Source organism: Papaver somniferum, unplaced genomic scaffold (genome assembly GCF_003573695.1).
Source record: "Papaver somniferum cultivar HN1 unplaced genomic scaffold, ASM357369v1 unplaced-scaffold_21, whole genome shotgun sequence".
Taxonomy (NCBI): domain Eukaryota; kingdom Viridiplantae; phylum Streptophyta; class Magnoliopsida; order Ranunculales; family Papaveraceae; genus Papaver; species Papaver somniferum.
The window spans coordinates 18114083-18128612 of record NW_020631041.1 but is presented as its reverse complement, the minus strand read 5'-3'; the positions used below and the strand labels follow the sequence as shown (position 1 = coordinate 18128612).

The 14530-nt window shown below is 36.3% G+C and overlaps 1 protein-coding gene across 1 annotated transcript; it reads left to right on the top strand.

Moving 5' to 3' along the window:
• The first annotated feature begins 4960 nt into the window (after positions 1-4960).
• Positions 4961-6370, top strand: LOC113339710 (alkane hydroxylase MAH1-like). Its single transcript, XM_026584943.1, has one exon. It carries the CDS (start codon positions 4961-4963, stop codon positions 6368-6370), a length of 1410 nt encoding a protein of 469 aa, XP_026440728.1.
• Positions 6371-14530: the final 8160 nt, after the last annotated feature.

Here is a 14530-nt window from a genome sequence, read left to right as displayed (position 1 = left end):
TTAGAGGATGTTATATAGTTGTTACACTCTTTCTCGTCATAGCAATTTTCAAAGTGATTGAAACATTCATGACTTTCGTCACTAGGTAAAGATAAACTTGGTCGAAGTGAAAATCTTACCAACACATATTTCGAGATATAGATAGGCGAGGTATACTCGGCTCTAAATACTAAATGTGTATGATCTAGTCTATATATATAGCATACGACCTTTGTCTCAAAGAGTAGGAGATAGAATAGATAGACTTTTGAGTGACAGATAAGTTCAAGTTTCCACATACCTTTTTGTCGAGAAGTTCCACCGGTTCCTTGAGTAGATCTTCTATTTGTATGATGAATCGCCATGAAGTCCTTGAGCTCAACTACACTTACTATCCTAGTCCGAGACTTAGCTATAAGAGACTAGAAATCAAGACTTATAGTTTTGATCACTAACATTGACAAACATGCTTGAGATAACAACATATGCGAGTTTGACCGAGCAGTGCTCTAACAGTGAGGATTGTGACACATTGGTTGCTAAAATACCACACTCAGTGGTTACTATAAAGTTGAGATATGGTTTTCTTGAAATGTTTGTTAGTGTAATGCGTAGTTTGAGTAGTGCAGAATGTCTCAATGGTGGCCAGGAGGTTTCCGGAAAGGTATTTGATCGTGGGCGGTTGCAAAAATTGATTACAAGGTATTCTTATTACATTAGAAACAACTTTAACTTCAGTTTTCATTTACTTACTTCTTGTTTAACTGTTCATCATGGGTCGAATTTAATGCAAAAATACGGTGCAAATGTTGTTCATAAGATGATTCTAGAACTTGGTCATGGTTTAGAATTGTTAATTGCAAAGTCAAATCTATTTTTGTTTGTTAAAAGTGGAGACAAGTGTGATGATTGCAAGTTGTTTGTTCACTTTCCCCGGAAAGATGTATCTAAGGTTGGACAACTTGTGTGGAAAGGGGTACTCAGGGTGTTCAGTCATCTGTTTATCATATCAGAACTTGCTTTCATTTGTTTAATTCCTGGTTGTATGAGTGGTATGAGTAATGTTTGGGTTTTCATCGAGCCATCTAGAGTACATAGTTGTATGGGTTGTGGTAATAATGGATGGATTGTTGGTTGGAAGTAATTCTTCGTCAGGACAGTGGGAATCTGGAAGAGACTTGGTGGTGAAAACAGGGAATACAAGTTACTAGACCAAAAGTATAACGAAGTGCTTGATAAGTTTGTATGGGACCTTAAGGATATTGTATTTAGGGATATGATAATCTTTTAAAATTGTTCATTGCTGTTTGATGGGGGTGTTGAGTTGAATAAGCAAGAGGTCACATTAAAGACTTGGTGGGTAATATTTGTATTCAATTCAGACTACTCTTGTGTTGCTGGTAAAGGAGGTTTGAGTATGTCAGATTTTACGTCTGGTTTGAGTACAAGTTATTTATTTCTCTTGTATTTCTGGTTTTATAGGAGTGCTGCATGCTGTGGAGTTAATTTTCAGAAGATTGTCCTAGCTGAGCTCATACAAACAAATAGTCATGATATAGGCATAGTTAGAGCTCAAGAAATTATTATCATAGTGGAATCATCTGAAAAGGAACTAAGTATCCAGAACAGGTTCATAAAAGCTAAGGGAATGGTTGGTGGTGCCTTACTTGGTTGTGACAGAGTTCAAAAGAGAATCACGTTGAATGAGTTTGCATATGTCATGGCAAGTGATATCTCTGTTATAGAATTGATAGAACCAGTCATCTTATACTCTATGGTCGAAACCAGCCTATAATTCGGATATGATAATCTTTTACAATTGTTCGTTGATGTTTGATGGGGGTGTTGAGTTGAATAATCAAGAGGCCACATTAAAGACTTGGTGGGTACTATTAGTATTCAATTCAAACTCCTCTTGTGTTGCTGGTGAAGGAGGTTTGTGTATGTCAGAGTTTACGTCTGGTTTGAGTACAAGTTATTTCTTTTTCTTGTATTTCTGGTTTTATATTGAGTGCTGCATGCTGTGGAGTTAAGTTTCAGAAGATTGTCCTAGCTGTGCTCATGCAAACAAATAGTCATGATATAGGCATAGTTAGAGCTCAAGAAATTATTATCATAGTGGAATCATCTGAAAGGGAACTAAGTATCCAGAACAGGTTCATAAAATCTAAGGGAATGGTTGGTGGTGCCTTACTTGGTTGTTTCAAAAGAGAATCACGTTGAATGAGTTTGCACATGTCATGGCAAGTGATATCTCTGTTATAGAATTGATAGAACCAGTCATCTTATACTCTATGGTCGAAACCAGCCTAGAATTCAGATCTGGTTCTTGGGTCAGAAAGAAAAAATTCAGGCAGGATATAATTATGCTCATTTCAAGTTCATATAGTGTTGGTGATGGAAGTTGGGAAGTGTCAGATTGTACCTCAGGTTTTGCAATTCACAAAAGAGAGTTGTATAGTTCAATGGTTGATGGTAGTGTGGGACACCTTTGCAGTCAGTTGTTGAAGGCGGCATCCGGGACCTTACACAAAAACTCGACGCAAGTTGCAGTTTTACCTCTTAATTCCACTAAATGTGACATCACCAGGATCAATATGCTCAAGCTTGAGGAGGTGAAAGTAACTCTTGTCACTATGTTTCTTGGCTTCCCTATTTACATACACTGAGAAAGTTATTTACTTCATAGAGGGCTTTGGTGAGAGATGTTCAGCATACTAGCTACTTCTAAAGAACCCCGCACATCTCATCACTCTCGGGCAGTTGATCAAATAGAAGGAAGGGCTGCCAACTCCATGTTGTCAGCAAATGCCTCACATGGTTCTTGGATTATTATGCACAAGTTTGAAGGTAGAAATAACATGTCAGACTCAAAACTGATGAGGGGCTACAGTTAGGTGACGAATAAATTTCAACATCTAAAGGCCCTTTCGGTTCAGATTCAGAAAGCTAAAAAGTTTGAGCTACTTCTCAACAGCGAAGAAGTTATCTTTCCAAGAACAGATTGGAAGGTGAAATTTTTTGTGTTAAGAGTGGGATATGACTTTCAAATACAACTTCAAGTGCAGGTTATTTCCAAAGAAGAAAAAAACGAAGATACATGTTAATACCTCAACTGGTAGAGCAAGATCTCTTGCATTGAATGGAGTAGTGACACCAAGTCTGATGCCTACAGTTCAAAGGACGAATTTTAGTTTATTATGGGCCCTGTTGATAAAGTTTATTAAGTTCACCTCACCTGCTCGATTCGCGAAGGAGCTACTAGTATGCAATAGTTGTGTTTCCACCGGTCAGGCTCATTTTATATCCTTGAGGACAAGGATGATTTGAAGGGGTGGGATTTGTCATGAACCGAGTCTCATGACAATCATACCAACAGGTTATTTTTAGTAAATTCTTTTTTATCGAGGGGTATCTTAGGTAATGATGTTTATGAGTTGATTTGCAGCAATATAAGATGTGTTTGTTGTAACGAATCCGTATCAAGAAATTAATGAAATGAAATGTTCTTCTCTCCCAAATATCGTCTGCCTTCTCTTCCCCTCTTCTAATTCGTCCAATTCTTCTTCTAACCCTCTAATCCCTCTCCCCCTTCTTCAATTATCTCTATCCTTAGAGATCTATCCTTTTTTTGAACACCAATTGTAGTGTAGATCACTACAAAGTACTTCCAAAATTGGTTACTGATTTCAAAGACTAAAAATTTGGTGGAGGCTAAAGCTGATACAAAATAGTTGGTAACAATTATAATTATAATTATATGTGATGCAAAATAATAGTGACAAAAGCCTTTCGTAACACTTATAAATGTCACAAAATTGACTATGATTGAAGAGAAAAAAAAGTTTTGGGCTTCTAGGCACACGCACCGTGATCATTCATAAAAACAACTTGAAAGCAGCTGGTTATATATTGCGGGATAATTCCTGAAATAACATAAGCAGCGTTGTCTCCAAAGTTTACTATATTGTCATTATAGAGAATGTTGTAGGGAGGGGATCTAAAAAAAGGTGAAATTTTTTGCCCCAAACATCGTAAATTCTAAAACAGGAAAACATGACCAGAAGCACAAGATATGACCAAAAAAAAATACGGTTTAAGTTCCTCAATTGATGACGTACGCGATTGCATGATGAGAGCTGTAAGATCAAATTTTTTTTTTTTTGAGTGCACCAATAACGCGTTCCAAATATTGACTGGACAACTAGACTCATGTTGACCGGTCAACAACATTATATAATAGCGGCGTGGTTTTTTAAGTTTGAACTTTATTAATTAAGGTGCATAACTAATGGTCCCATTTAAAACCAGATCAATAATATTTTTGAAGTCAATTTGTAGATACCTGTACCCAGATGAATCACATGAATACATGATTACTCCATAAAATTTTATATTCAATACCCGATCGCCGGATTTCAAGTTGAACAGCTACCCGTTGTGTGTTGTTCGCATGTGAAAGTTATCCATAGGTTAATATCTGCAAATTGCTTAACAACACCATTTAATGTTTGTTTACCATGTGAATTTTGAATCCGCATTGAACCTTACAAAAAAATGCATAATCTAATTGGTACATTTGAGTCAATAGCGGAAATGGTGGGTTTGATTTGTACATGTTACCTGATCTTCTCCAAAGGCCGTTTCCCAACCTAATGACCCTCTGCTGTCAGATGCGTCACATACAGCGTGTTAACCTGTCACAGTGCGATCACCTATTAAAAAAATAAAATAAATGATAATAACTGGATGGAAGATGGAAGTTGATCGAAAGTCCACAAGCGAAAACATGTATCTCCAATCTGCTCTACTCTTATTCTCATTGATATGTTTTTACTACTGGAGGGTGTGGCCTGAATTTTGCTGCTTACTAGCTCCACCTCTCTTATTAATTTCATTGCTGTATTGCAAGCACAAGCAGAAGAATCAGGTTATTGTGCGTTGGCCAGTTGTGAGTGTGTTTCCATCGATCATCCGAAACATGGATCGTATTCATGATTGGACGGTCGATGTTGTGAACTTGTGGGGATGCACTATAGTTGAAAGACGAGCAATTTTTGGGTGCTTCAGCGGACTAGTCACTTGTGATCCTGGAAACATCAACTACATACTCAAAACCAACTTTTCCAACTTCCCTAAAGGAGATGATTTTAAAGAGACATTAGACATATTTGGTGATTCGCTAATAATGGATTCTCCTTCGTGGAACGATCATAGGAGCTTGACAAGAAGAGCTCTCATGTCAAATCTATCACGTAACGTTATAGCTGGTACAAGCAAGAAGGTAGTGCAAGATTCACTCATCCCTTTTCTAGATCACGTTGCCAAAAATTCTCTGGTTATTGACTTACAAGATATGTTCTTGAGGTATACCTTTGACACTTCTTTTAGTGTCCTATTCGGAAGAAGCGCAAATTATCTTTCGACCGATCTTCTTCCTAATGAGCTTGCACAAGCTCTTGATGATGCTATGGAGGCTTTGTTTTATAGGAACGTAATGCCCAACGCATGTTGGAAATTATGCCGACGATTGATGATTGGTAGTGAAAGAAAAATGAATAAGGCGTGGAAGACTATAGATCGGTATTTGGAGATGCATATTAAGGCCAAAAGAGAAGATATGATCAAAGGGATTGCAGAAACTAGTAGTCTATGTGAAGGAGATATGAGAAACCTTATACAAAAAGAGAATGATGAGGTATTAATACACGATGACAAATTCGTTAGAGATGGTGCTATGTCGTTTTTCATCGGCGCAAACGATACAACAGGTACAGCTCTTACTTGGTTCTTTTGGTTGGTTGCCAAAAATCGGAATGTAGAAGCGAAGATTTTAGAAGAGCTAAAGCTTATTGCATTCTCAAAGAAGAACTTCCAAGAGAAAGAAAAGGGACCGAAGACGCCGTTGGTGTTTGATATTGATGATTTAAAAGATGCTATACATCTACACGCTTCAATATGTGAATCTCTAAGGTTATACCCTCCGATTCCACATAACCGAAGGACTTCTCTGGAAAAAGATGTACTTCCGGATGGAACCATAATCGATCCTGGGATGATGATTGTGATCTCCATGTATGCCGCCGGAAGGATGAAGCACGTATGGGGAGAAGACTGCTTGGAGTTCAAGCCAGAAAGATGGATCAATGAAAATGGGAAGCTAAACCATGAAACTATGTCTAAGTTTTTTGGGTTCAGCATTGGACCTAGGAGTTGCTTAGGTCAAGAAATGGCTTTTGTGATGATGAAGTTAGCAGCTTCAGCCATGATATTGAATTTTCATGTGGAAGTTTTGGTGGATCAAATTATTAAACCTAAACCATCAATTGTACTGAAAATGAAGAATGGTTTGATGGTTAGAGTTGAGGAAAGGGTCCTTCATGTGGAATAATGCTTAGCAACTAGTGGCAACTGTAAAATGCATAAATTAGTGGGTAATTTGGCTTTCAAACCCCCATTTCCATTTGCTTTCCAGCATTAATTTAATTAGTTCCCTTCAATATTTCACATTTGGGTAAAACGCAATTTAAATTTTTATGAAAAATGCAAAGAACAAATATATATATATATATATATATATATATATATATATATATATATATATATATATATATATATATATATATATATGAGTTTAAACTTATTTAATAAGAATGGTAAACCGACTGGAAGTGATTCTTCATGCGTTTCAATGCAGTGTTTGAAGAAATTTTTTTTTTATCGTGAACATGGCTCTAACGGAAAAGAACACTACCATTTTTCTGTGCACCATGAAATTGAAAAACGTGATTAAGCTACACATAGACAAAGTCGCATGACTGATGACTCACATCACATGGTTGTTTTAACCGTTGGAAAAAAAAAACGTACGACAATGACACTTATGGTTAAAAGAGTAATTTGTTGTGCTTTGGTGCTCATAAGCTGCTTAGTTTCAAATATATTTCGACAATAGTTAGATCCGCTAGTCTACGATATAGTTGGTGGAATGGTGGGTACTGTAGCCAACTCAAAAAAGCTCGTCTATACATTAAGAAAATCCAAGAAAAAGTTTATCAGAGAAGAGCAAACCAATAAGAAGTCAGAATGGGTTTCTTTCCATTCGTTATGATGTATGATATACCTATGATAGCAAACCGATAAGAAGTCAGGGCAAATTCTTCCACATGAAATCTGACAAGATAAAATGATGTATGATATACCTACGATATATATTATGGTACTAAAAAATCAAGTCAACTTAATTTTTTTCATTTCTTTAATGTGTGTGCGCGCATACTAAATTGAACTGACCTTTATGCAGTTGTAAGCATCTCTTAACGGTTTTCATGCATTTTTGTCTTAACTGTTCTTTTTTCCTGAGTACAGACCATTAACCAGTCGTCAGTCGTTATATGTTAAAGTGGTTAAGAGTTTAACACCGTATACAAATATTTTTACTTGGGAATTATTGCTTCAGACATTGTTTGATGAGCATTTTTACGTCGTGTTTTTTTCGGAATCTAATTGGGCTTATCAGTTTTTTTTTAGCAGGTAGAAACCATGCTCTTTTTTTCCACTATCTGTGTCCCTATTCTTTTTACTAAAAGAAACATGGTCAATTTTTTCGTTGAATCACTTAAAAATATGGTCCATTGAGAATGACATCGTGAAGAGAAGATGAATAAGGAAAACAACCTTATTAGCACGCATTCAAAAGAATGAGTAAATTAAACTCAATTAAATGATCCACCCATGAGCAGGTTAACAACTAACTACGGCTAGAAATTTATCTTTTAAAATGTTGGTCCCAATTATTTGTTTATCTTCGTCAAATTAGTTTGCCAATGGAGTTTGAAAATCAAAAATGATATATGGACATTATCGTTACTCGAATAATTTCGATTACCAAAGACGTCTTCAGGATTGAAGATGGGGTTACTTAAATGCAGGCCCTTCCCAAGCAGGTTGTATAATTGATATTTACATATTTGTACCGTTATACGATGCCGTGTAGTGAATAGAACCCACGATTTCAAAGAAGCAGTCACTGACTCCTGCTAAATACAAGGTTTTGGAAAATCCTAATGACTTTCAAATAAAATACATGTTGTTAAAGCGTGAGTTGATACTACAAGAATTCATCATGGAGTTGTAACTCAAGTTACGTCATCAATATAAATATAAATATTAAATCGACAAAAAATGAAATTGCAAAGTTTTTTCTGTATTACATTATAAAAACAAATTTTTGTGCCATTAGTATTCTGGAGTATTTTGGTAGGCACGAATTGTGCATCCATGTCATTTAGATGTTCTAGATCAATTATATCCATGCACAACTATGCATGAACATAAATGTGAAATTTTACACCACCAGCGGTATTGAACAACGAGAAATAATAACTTAATCAATTGTATGAAGCACAAGTTGACGGATACCAGAAAGCGGAAATCCATTGATAAGATTACACTTACAGTTTCGGCAACAGTTTTCTAGATGACTCAAATGACAATAAATTCCAATCATTTAGATATGTTCATTGCCTGGTTACTAAGTGATAAGTTGTATAAGTGCGCGTATGTCTACTAAACACTAACATAACATTAAATTTAAATACATGTAAAATATATAAAAGGAACATGGAAAATCTACCGAATATTGATCCAAACAGAACAAAAAAAAAGTGAAATTATCACTTTTCCCAAAATAAAGGTAATATCTCTTAACATTGTCGTAAGGTTTAACACTTTTACTCTCGTTCAGCGTGAGATCAGCTTCGATAAGTTAGGTGTTGTCGAAGAAGTTATAGATTTCGCTGCTGGCGCTGCTCAAGTAATCGATCACAAACTTCTCCTTTATTTATTTTTCTACTTTCAAGCAGTTTGTGGGTCAGAAACCCAATAGATACAGAAGTTGTTATTAAGATATTTTTCTTATTTCTTAAATAAGGCACTATCTATTTGATGTATGAATGGAGAGAAGTCTTTTTTTGAGGTACAAAGAAACGTTCTACAACGGGCTGACGTTGGGTGCATGTTTTACTCACTCTCTCAACTCCACTAGTAACAAAGGAGATGGAAAAATTAGTTTTTATGTTGTTTCTTGATATTTTTATCCAACACAATTCATAGTTTCATACAGCTATATATATATATATATATATTTATTCGATGACTATATCACTCATGATAATAATTTGATCCATCCATGATTTGTTAGGAATTCATCAGGACCAAAGGGTGTATATGTGTGCACGTAAAATATTTTCTGGTTTGTGTAGAAAAATGGAAAATCAAAAGAAGATTATGAAGCTATCGAAAAAAAATCGTGGTTATTTATCAATTATATCACAATAAAACACCAACAAAATCATATGGCATAATTGAGATGGGAGAATGTATAAAAATCAAGTTTCTTAATGAGATTCTATCATGTATCGCACAAAAGAGGCATATAATGATTGGTGGACCAAAAGAGCAAAAGTACATAAAAAAGAAAAGGAACAAAAATATAGCCTGGCGTTTTTAGGGGCCACTCAAAAGGATTTAGGGGCCAACAATAAAACAAAAAAGGTCACCCAAAGGGAAAATGTAGCCAGCCCTTATCTCGCGTAATTCGTAATGGCGAAATTACCCTTATATATTCGGCGGATATGATAACATTGTTACCCTCCGAATGAAATCGGAAGCCAAAATATTTCCCATACTTCCGATTGTAGTCGGTGCAGTATTTCTTGGTTCGTGTTTTGGATTCAGCGTTAATCGGGAGTTAAATATATTACAAAACCTACCGATTATAAGTTGCCGCAAATTCAAATTTTGAAAGCTACCATAATCGGTAGATATGATAAATCCAATACCTACCGATTATTGGTTTCTCCACATTCAACTTTCGTCAAATTAGCCGTTGGAGTTTTTGGGAAAAACAAAAAGAGCCGTTGGACCCTAAACCTATATGAAGAAACTCATATCTATCACCGTAATTGCACCAAACTCTTTCCTCTCTTCAGTTTTAATTTTCATAACAAAAAACATGGATATTGCTTTTGCCGAAGAAGAAGATTGTGCTATTTATAGAGCGTGGGTTGTGGTAACTGCTCATGATCGTGTTTACAAGCTCCACAAATCGAAATCCGAAGAGCAGATATGGAACCGTATCTTAATGGTATTTGATGCCTTAGATGGTAATCGAATTCGAAGATCATCCAATGACATTAAGATGAGAAAGAATGCGCTCGATAAGGAGATTGACAAACTTGAAGATGAGGAACGGTTTGTTAGGAACGCTTTTCCTTGGTGGACGTATGAAAAACGAGTAAGTATCTCTGTAACTCCAACTCACATTAACAAAAGTTAGTACTAACTTGTTACTCATTCGTAATTTCAGAGAAATCTTGCGGATCGCCGGTATGTGGACCTCTACGGGAAACGATTTGAACATGAAGGATGCTACAAAATCAAGAGGGACAATTTCTATGGTCACTGGAAGTTATGATCTGTTTTAATATTTTTATGGTCAATTAGGAGTATGGATTTAGGTGCTTTTGACGAAATTGTAAGGTTAAGTCCGTTTGAACGTTATGTAATGGATGTAATCGGAGTATTATTAATATAAAAACTAGCCGATTATACGAAATCAGTAGAATATTTTGTCAAAAAACCTACCGATTGTAATATTCAGTTATGTTATGAGTCAACTTTATTTCCGATTATGGTGTTGTTTGGTTCCAGGAAACAATTTTTTTTGTACTTGTGATATTCGGAGGATAGGTTTTTTGTAAAGTTCCGAATGTACGATGGCCCAAAAATCAGAATTTGGAAAAACTTATACTTTTCAAATTTTGTCTTTGAAATATTCGGAAGTTAAATTAGTTAGCAAAACTTCCGAATATGGGCTGTATAACCTTCAATATTGGCCCTTGGAACCACCTGGAGCCATGGAGTGGTTTGTTTTGAACTTGTGATATTCGGAGGATAGGTTTTTTGTAAAGTTCCGAATGTACGATGGCCCAAAAATCAGAATTTGGAAAAACTTATACTTTTCAAATTTTGTCTTTGAAATATTCGGAAGTTAAATTAGTTACCAAAACTTCCGAATATGGCTGTCTAACCTTCAATATTGGCCCTTGGAACCACCTGGAGCCATGGCGTGGTTTGTTTTGAACTTGAGATATTCGGAGGATAGGTTTTTTGTAAAGTTCTGAATGTACGATGGCCCAAAAATCAGAATTTGGAAAAACTTATACTTTTCAAATTTTGTCTTTGAAATATTCGGAAGTTATATTAGTTACCAAAACTTCCGAATATGGGTTGTCTAACCTTCAATATTGGCCCTTGGAACCACCTGGAGCCATGACGTGGTTTGTTTTGAACTTGTGATATTCGGAGGATAGGTTTTTTGTAAAGTTCTGAATGTACGATGGCCCAAAAATCAGAATTTGGATAAACTTATATTTTTCAAATTTTGTCTTTGAAATATTCGGAAGTTAAATTAGTTACCAAAACTTCTGAATATGGGCTGTCTAACCTTCAATATTGGCCCTTGGAACCACCTGGAGCCATGGCGTGGTTTGTTTTGAACTTGTGATATTCGGAGGATAGGTTTTTTGTAAAGTTCCGAATGTACGATGGCCCAAAAATCAGAATTTGGAAAAACTTATACTTTTCAAATTTTGTCTTTGAAATAATCGGAAGTTAAATTAGTTACCAAAACTTCCGAATATGGGCTGTCTAACCTTCGATATTGTCCCTTGGAACCACCTGGAGCCATGGCGTGGTTTGTTTTGGACTTGTAATATTCGGAGGATAGGTTTTTTGTAAAGTTCCGAATGTACGATGGCCCAAAAATCAGAATTTGGAAAAACTTATACTTTTCAAATTTTGTCTTTGAAATAATCGGAAGTTAAATTAGTTACCAAAACTTCCGAATATGGGATGTCTAACCTTCAATATGGGCCCTTGGAACCACCTGGAGCCATGGCGTGGTTTGTTTTGAACTTGTGATATTCGGAGGATAGGTTTTTTTATAAAGTTCCGAATGTACGATGGCCCAAAAATCAGAATTTGGAAAAACTTATACTTTTCAAATTTTGTCTTTGAAATAATCGGAAGTTAAATTAGTTACCAAAACTTCCGAATATGGGATGTCTAACCTTCAATATTGGCCCTTGGAACCACCTGGAGCCATGGCGTGGTTTGTTTTGAACTTGTGATATTCGGAGGATAGGTTTTTTGTAAATTTCCGAATGTACGATGGCCCAAAAATCAGAATTTGGAAAAACTTATACTTTTCAAATTTTGTCTTTGAAATATTCGGAAGTTAAATTAGTTACCAAAAACTTCCGAATATGGGCTGTCTAACCTTCAATTGGCCCTTGGAACCACCTGGAGCCATGGCGTGGTTTGTTTTGAACTTGTGATATTCGGAGGATAGGTTTTTGTAAAGTTCCGAATGTACGATGGCCCAAAAATCAGAATTTGGAAAAACTTATACTTTTCAAATTTTGTCTTTGAAATATTCGGAGTTAAATTAGTTACCCAAACTTCCGAATATGGGCTGTCTAACCTTCAATATTGGCCCTTGGAACCACCTGGAGCCATGGCGTGGCTTGTTTTGAACTTGTGATATTCGGAGGATAGGTTTTTTGTAAAGTTCCGAATGTACGATGTCCCAAAAATCAGAATTTGGAAAAACCTTATACTTTTCAAATTTTGTCTTTGAAATATTCGGAAGTTAAATTAGTTACCAAAACTTCTGAATATGGGCTGTCTAACCTTCAATATGGCCCTTGGAACCACCTGGAGCCATGGCGTGGTTTGTTTTGAACTTGTGATATTCGGAGGATAGGTTTTTTGTAAAGTTCCGAATGTACGATGGCCCAAAAATCAGAATTTGGAAAAACTTATACTTTTCAAATTTTGTCTTTGAAATATCGGAAGTTAAATTAGTTACCCAAAATTCCGAATATGGGCTGTCTAACCTTCAATATTGGCCCTTGGAACCACCTGGAGCCATGGCGTGGTTTGTTTTGAACTTGTGATATTCGGAGGATAGGTTTTTTGTAAAGTTCCGAATGTACGATGGCCCAAAAATCAGAATTTGGAAAAACTTATACTTTTCAAATTTTGTCTTTGAAATATTCGGAAGTTAAATTAGTTACCAAAACTTCCGAATATGGGATGTCTAACCTTCAATATTGGCCCTTGGAACCACCTGGAGCCATGGCGTGGTTTGTTTTGAACTTGTGATATTCGGGGAGAGGTTTTTTTGTAAAGTTCCGAATGTACGATGGCCCAAAAATCAGAATTTGGAAAAACTTATACTTTTCAAATTTTGTCTTTGAAATATTCGGAAGTTAAATTAGTTACCAAAACTTCCGAATATACCACACAAATCATTGTCATTTGAACTTGTCTAACTTAGTTACCCAAACAAATTCCGAATGTACAACAAAAATCATTGTCATTTATCTGCTCTCTTTACTTTACGACCGTGACTTACTCCCAGTCCTGCACGACCACGGGTTTGAGCACCTTCAGTTGGAGCAGCTTCAGCGCTCGATGAAGCTCGAGTTCTTTTACCCGTCTTTGATACTGCCACCTTGGGCTGATGCCTCTTCGTGACTTTCTCCCCAAACTCGGCAGCATAATCTTCGTTATCCATATTATCAACTAGATCTCTAGCCTCTTTGATCTTCTCAGCTGGCATGGGATCTCCGCTCTTCAGCATGCAGTTAACATTTTGGAAACACGCTTGAACCTATTCACCTGTTTTTTATACGTAATGACATAACATCAAACGGTAATTACCTAAGATTTATAGGAATAATAAAAATGAACAAAAATATAAGAACACGCACCAGTCTATCATAACCAGCTGGTTTGTCTTTGATGATACAATTATAACTTGAACCCGCCGCAGTAGTGTTGGATTTGATTTCACGGATAACCAAAGGATGTGATACCTTGTTATACCAACTCATATAGTCTGGAGAATTTTCATCACCTCGGGTGGTTCGTCTACCAGTGTCGATAATGAAGTCATTCCTCTTATCCCAGTTATCAAGAACAGTAGGTGGGCCTGTGTGAACAATCGTGAGATTATCACCACTAGAAGCACACAATCCAACTCCAATTTGTAGTAATCCCCCATTTTCTCCAGAGGTTGTGTTGTATATACCCGTGTTGTCGCATCACCCTAGAGGGGTTATACATCACATATCCTGTGGGGTGCCACAATGGTCCAAAATAAAGGGACAAGTCCGACCGAACATTTATATGCCCACTGGATCGATCTTCCTTGTATGGATCAAAGCATACGTCCGAGGCCTTCAATTGGTCCAAAATCTCCCTCATGCGAATCAACTGCTGCTCTTTTGTCCTAGAACGGTTGTCTTCAAATATATACTTTGTTCCTCTAGGAGTACCTTTGCACCACCCCGGGTTCTCTCCGGCCAACTTCAGGATAGGGAAGTGGTCATAGATCCATGCCTATATACATAAGAAACCAAGTTTTAGTAAATAGATTGTGTATATTCGGTAGTAATTTCCAAACTATTTCCGATTATAT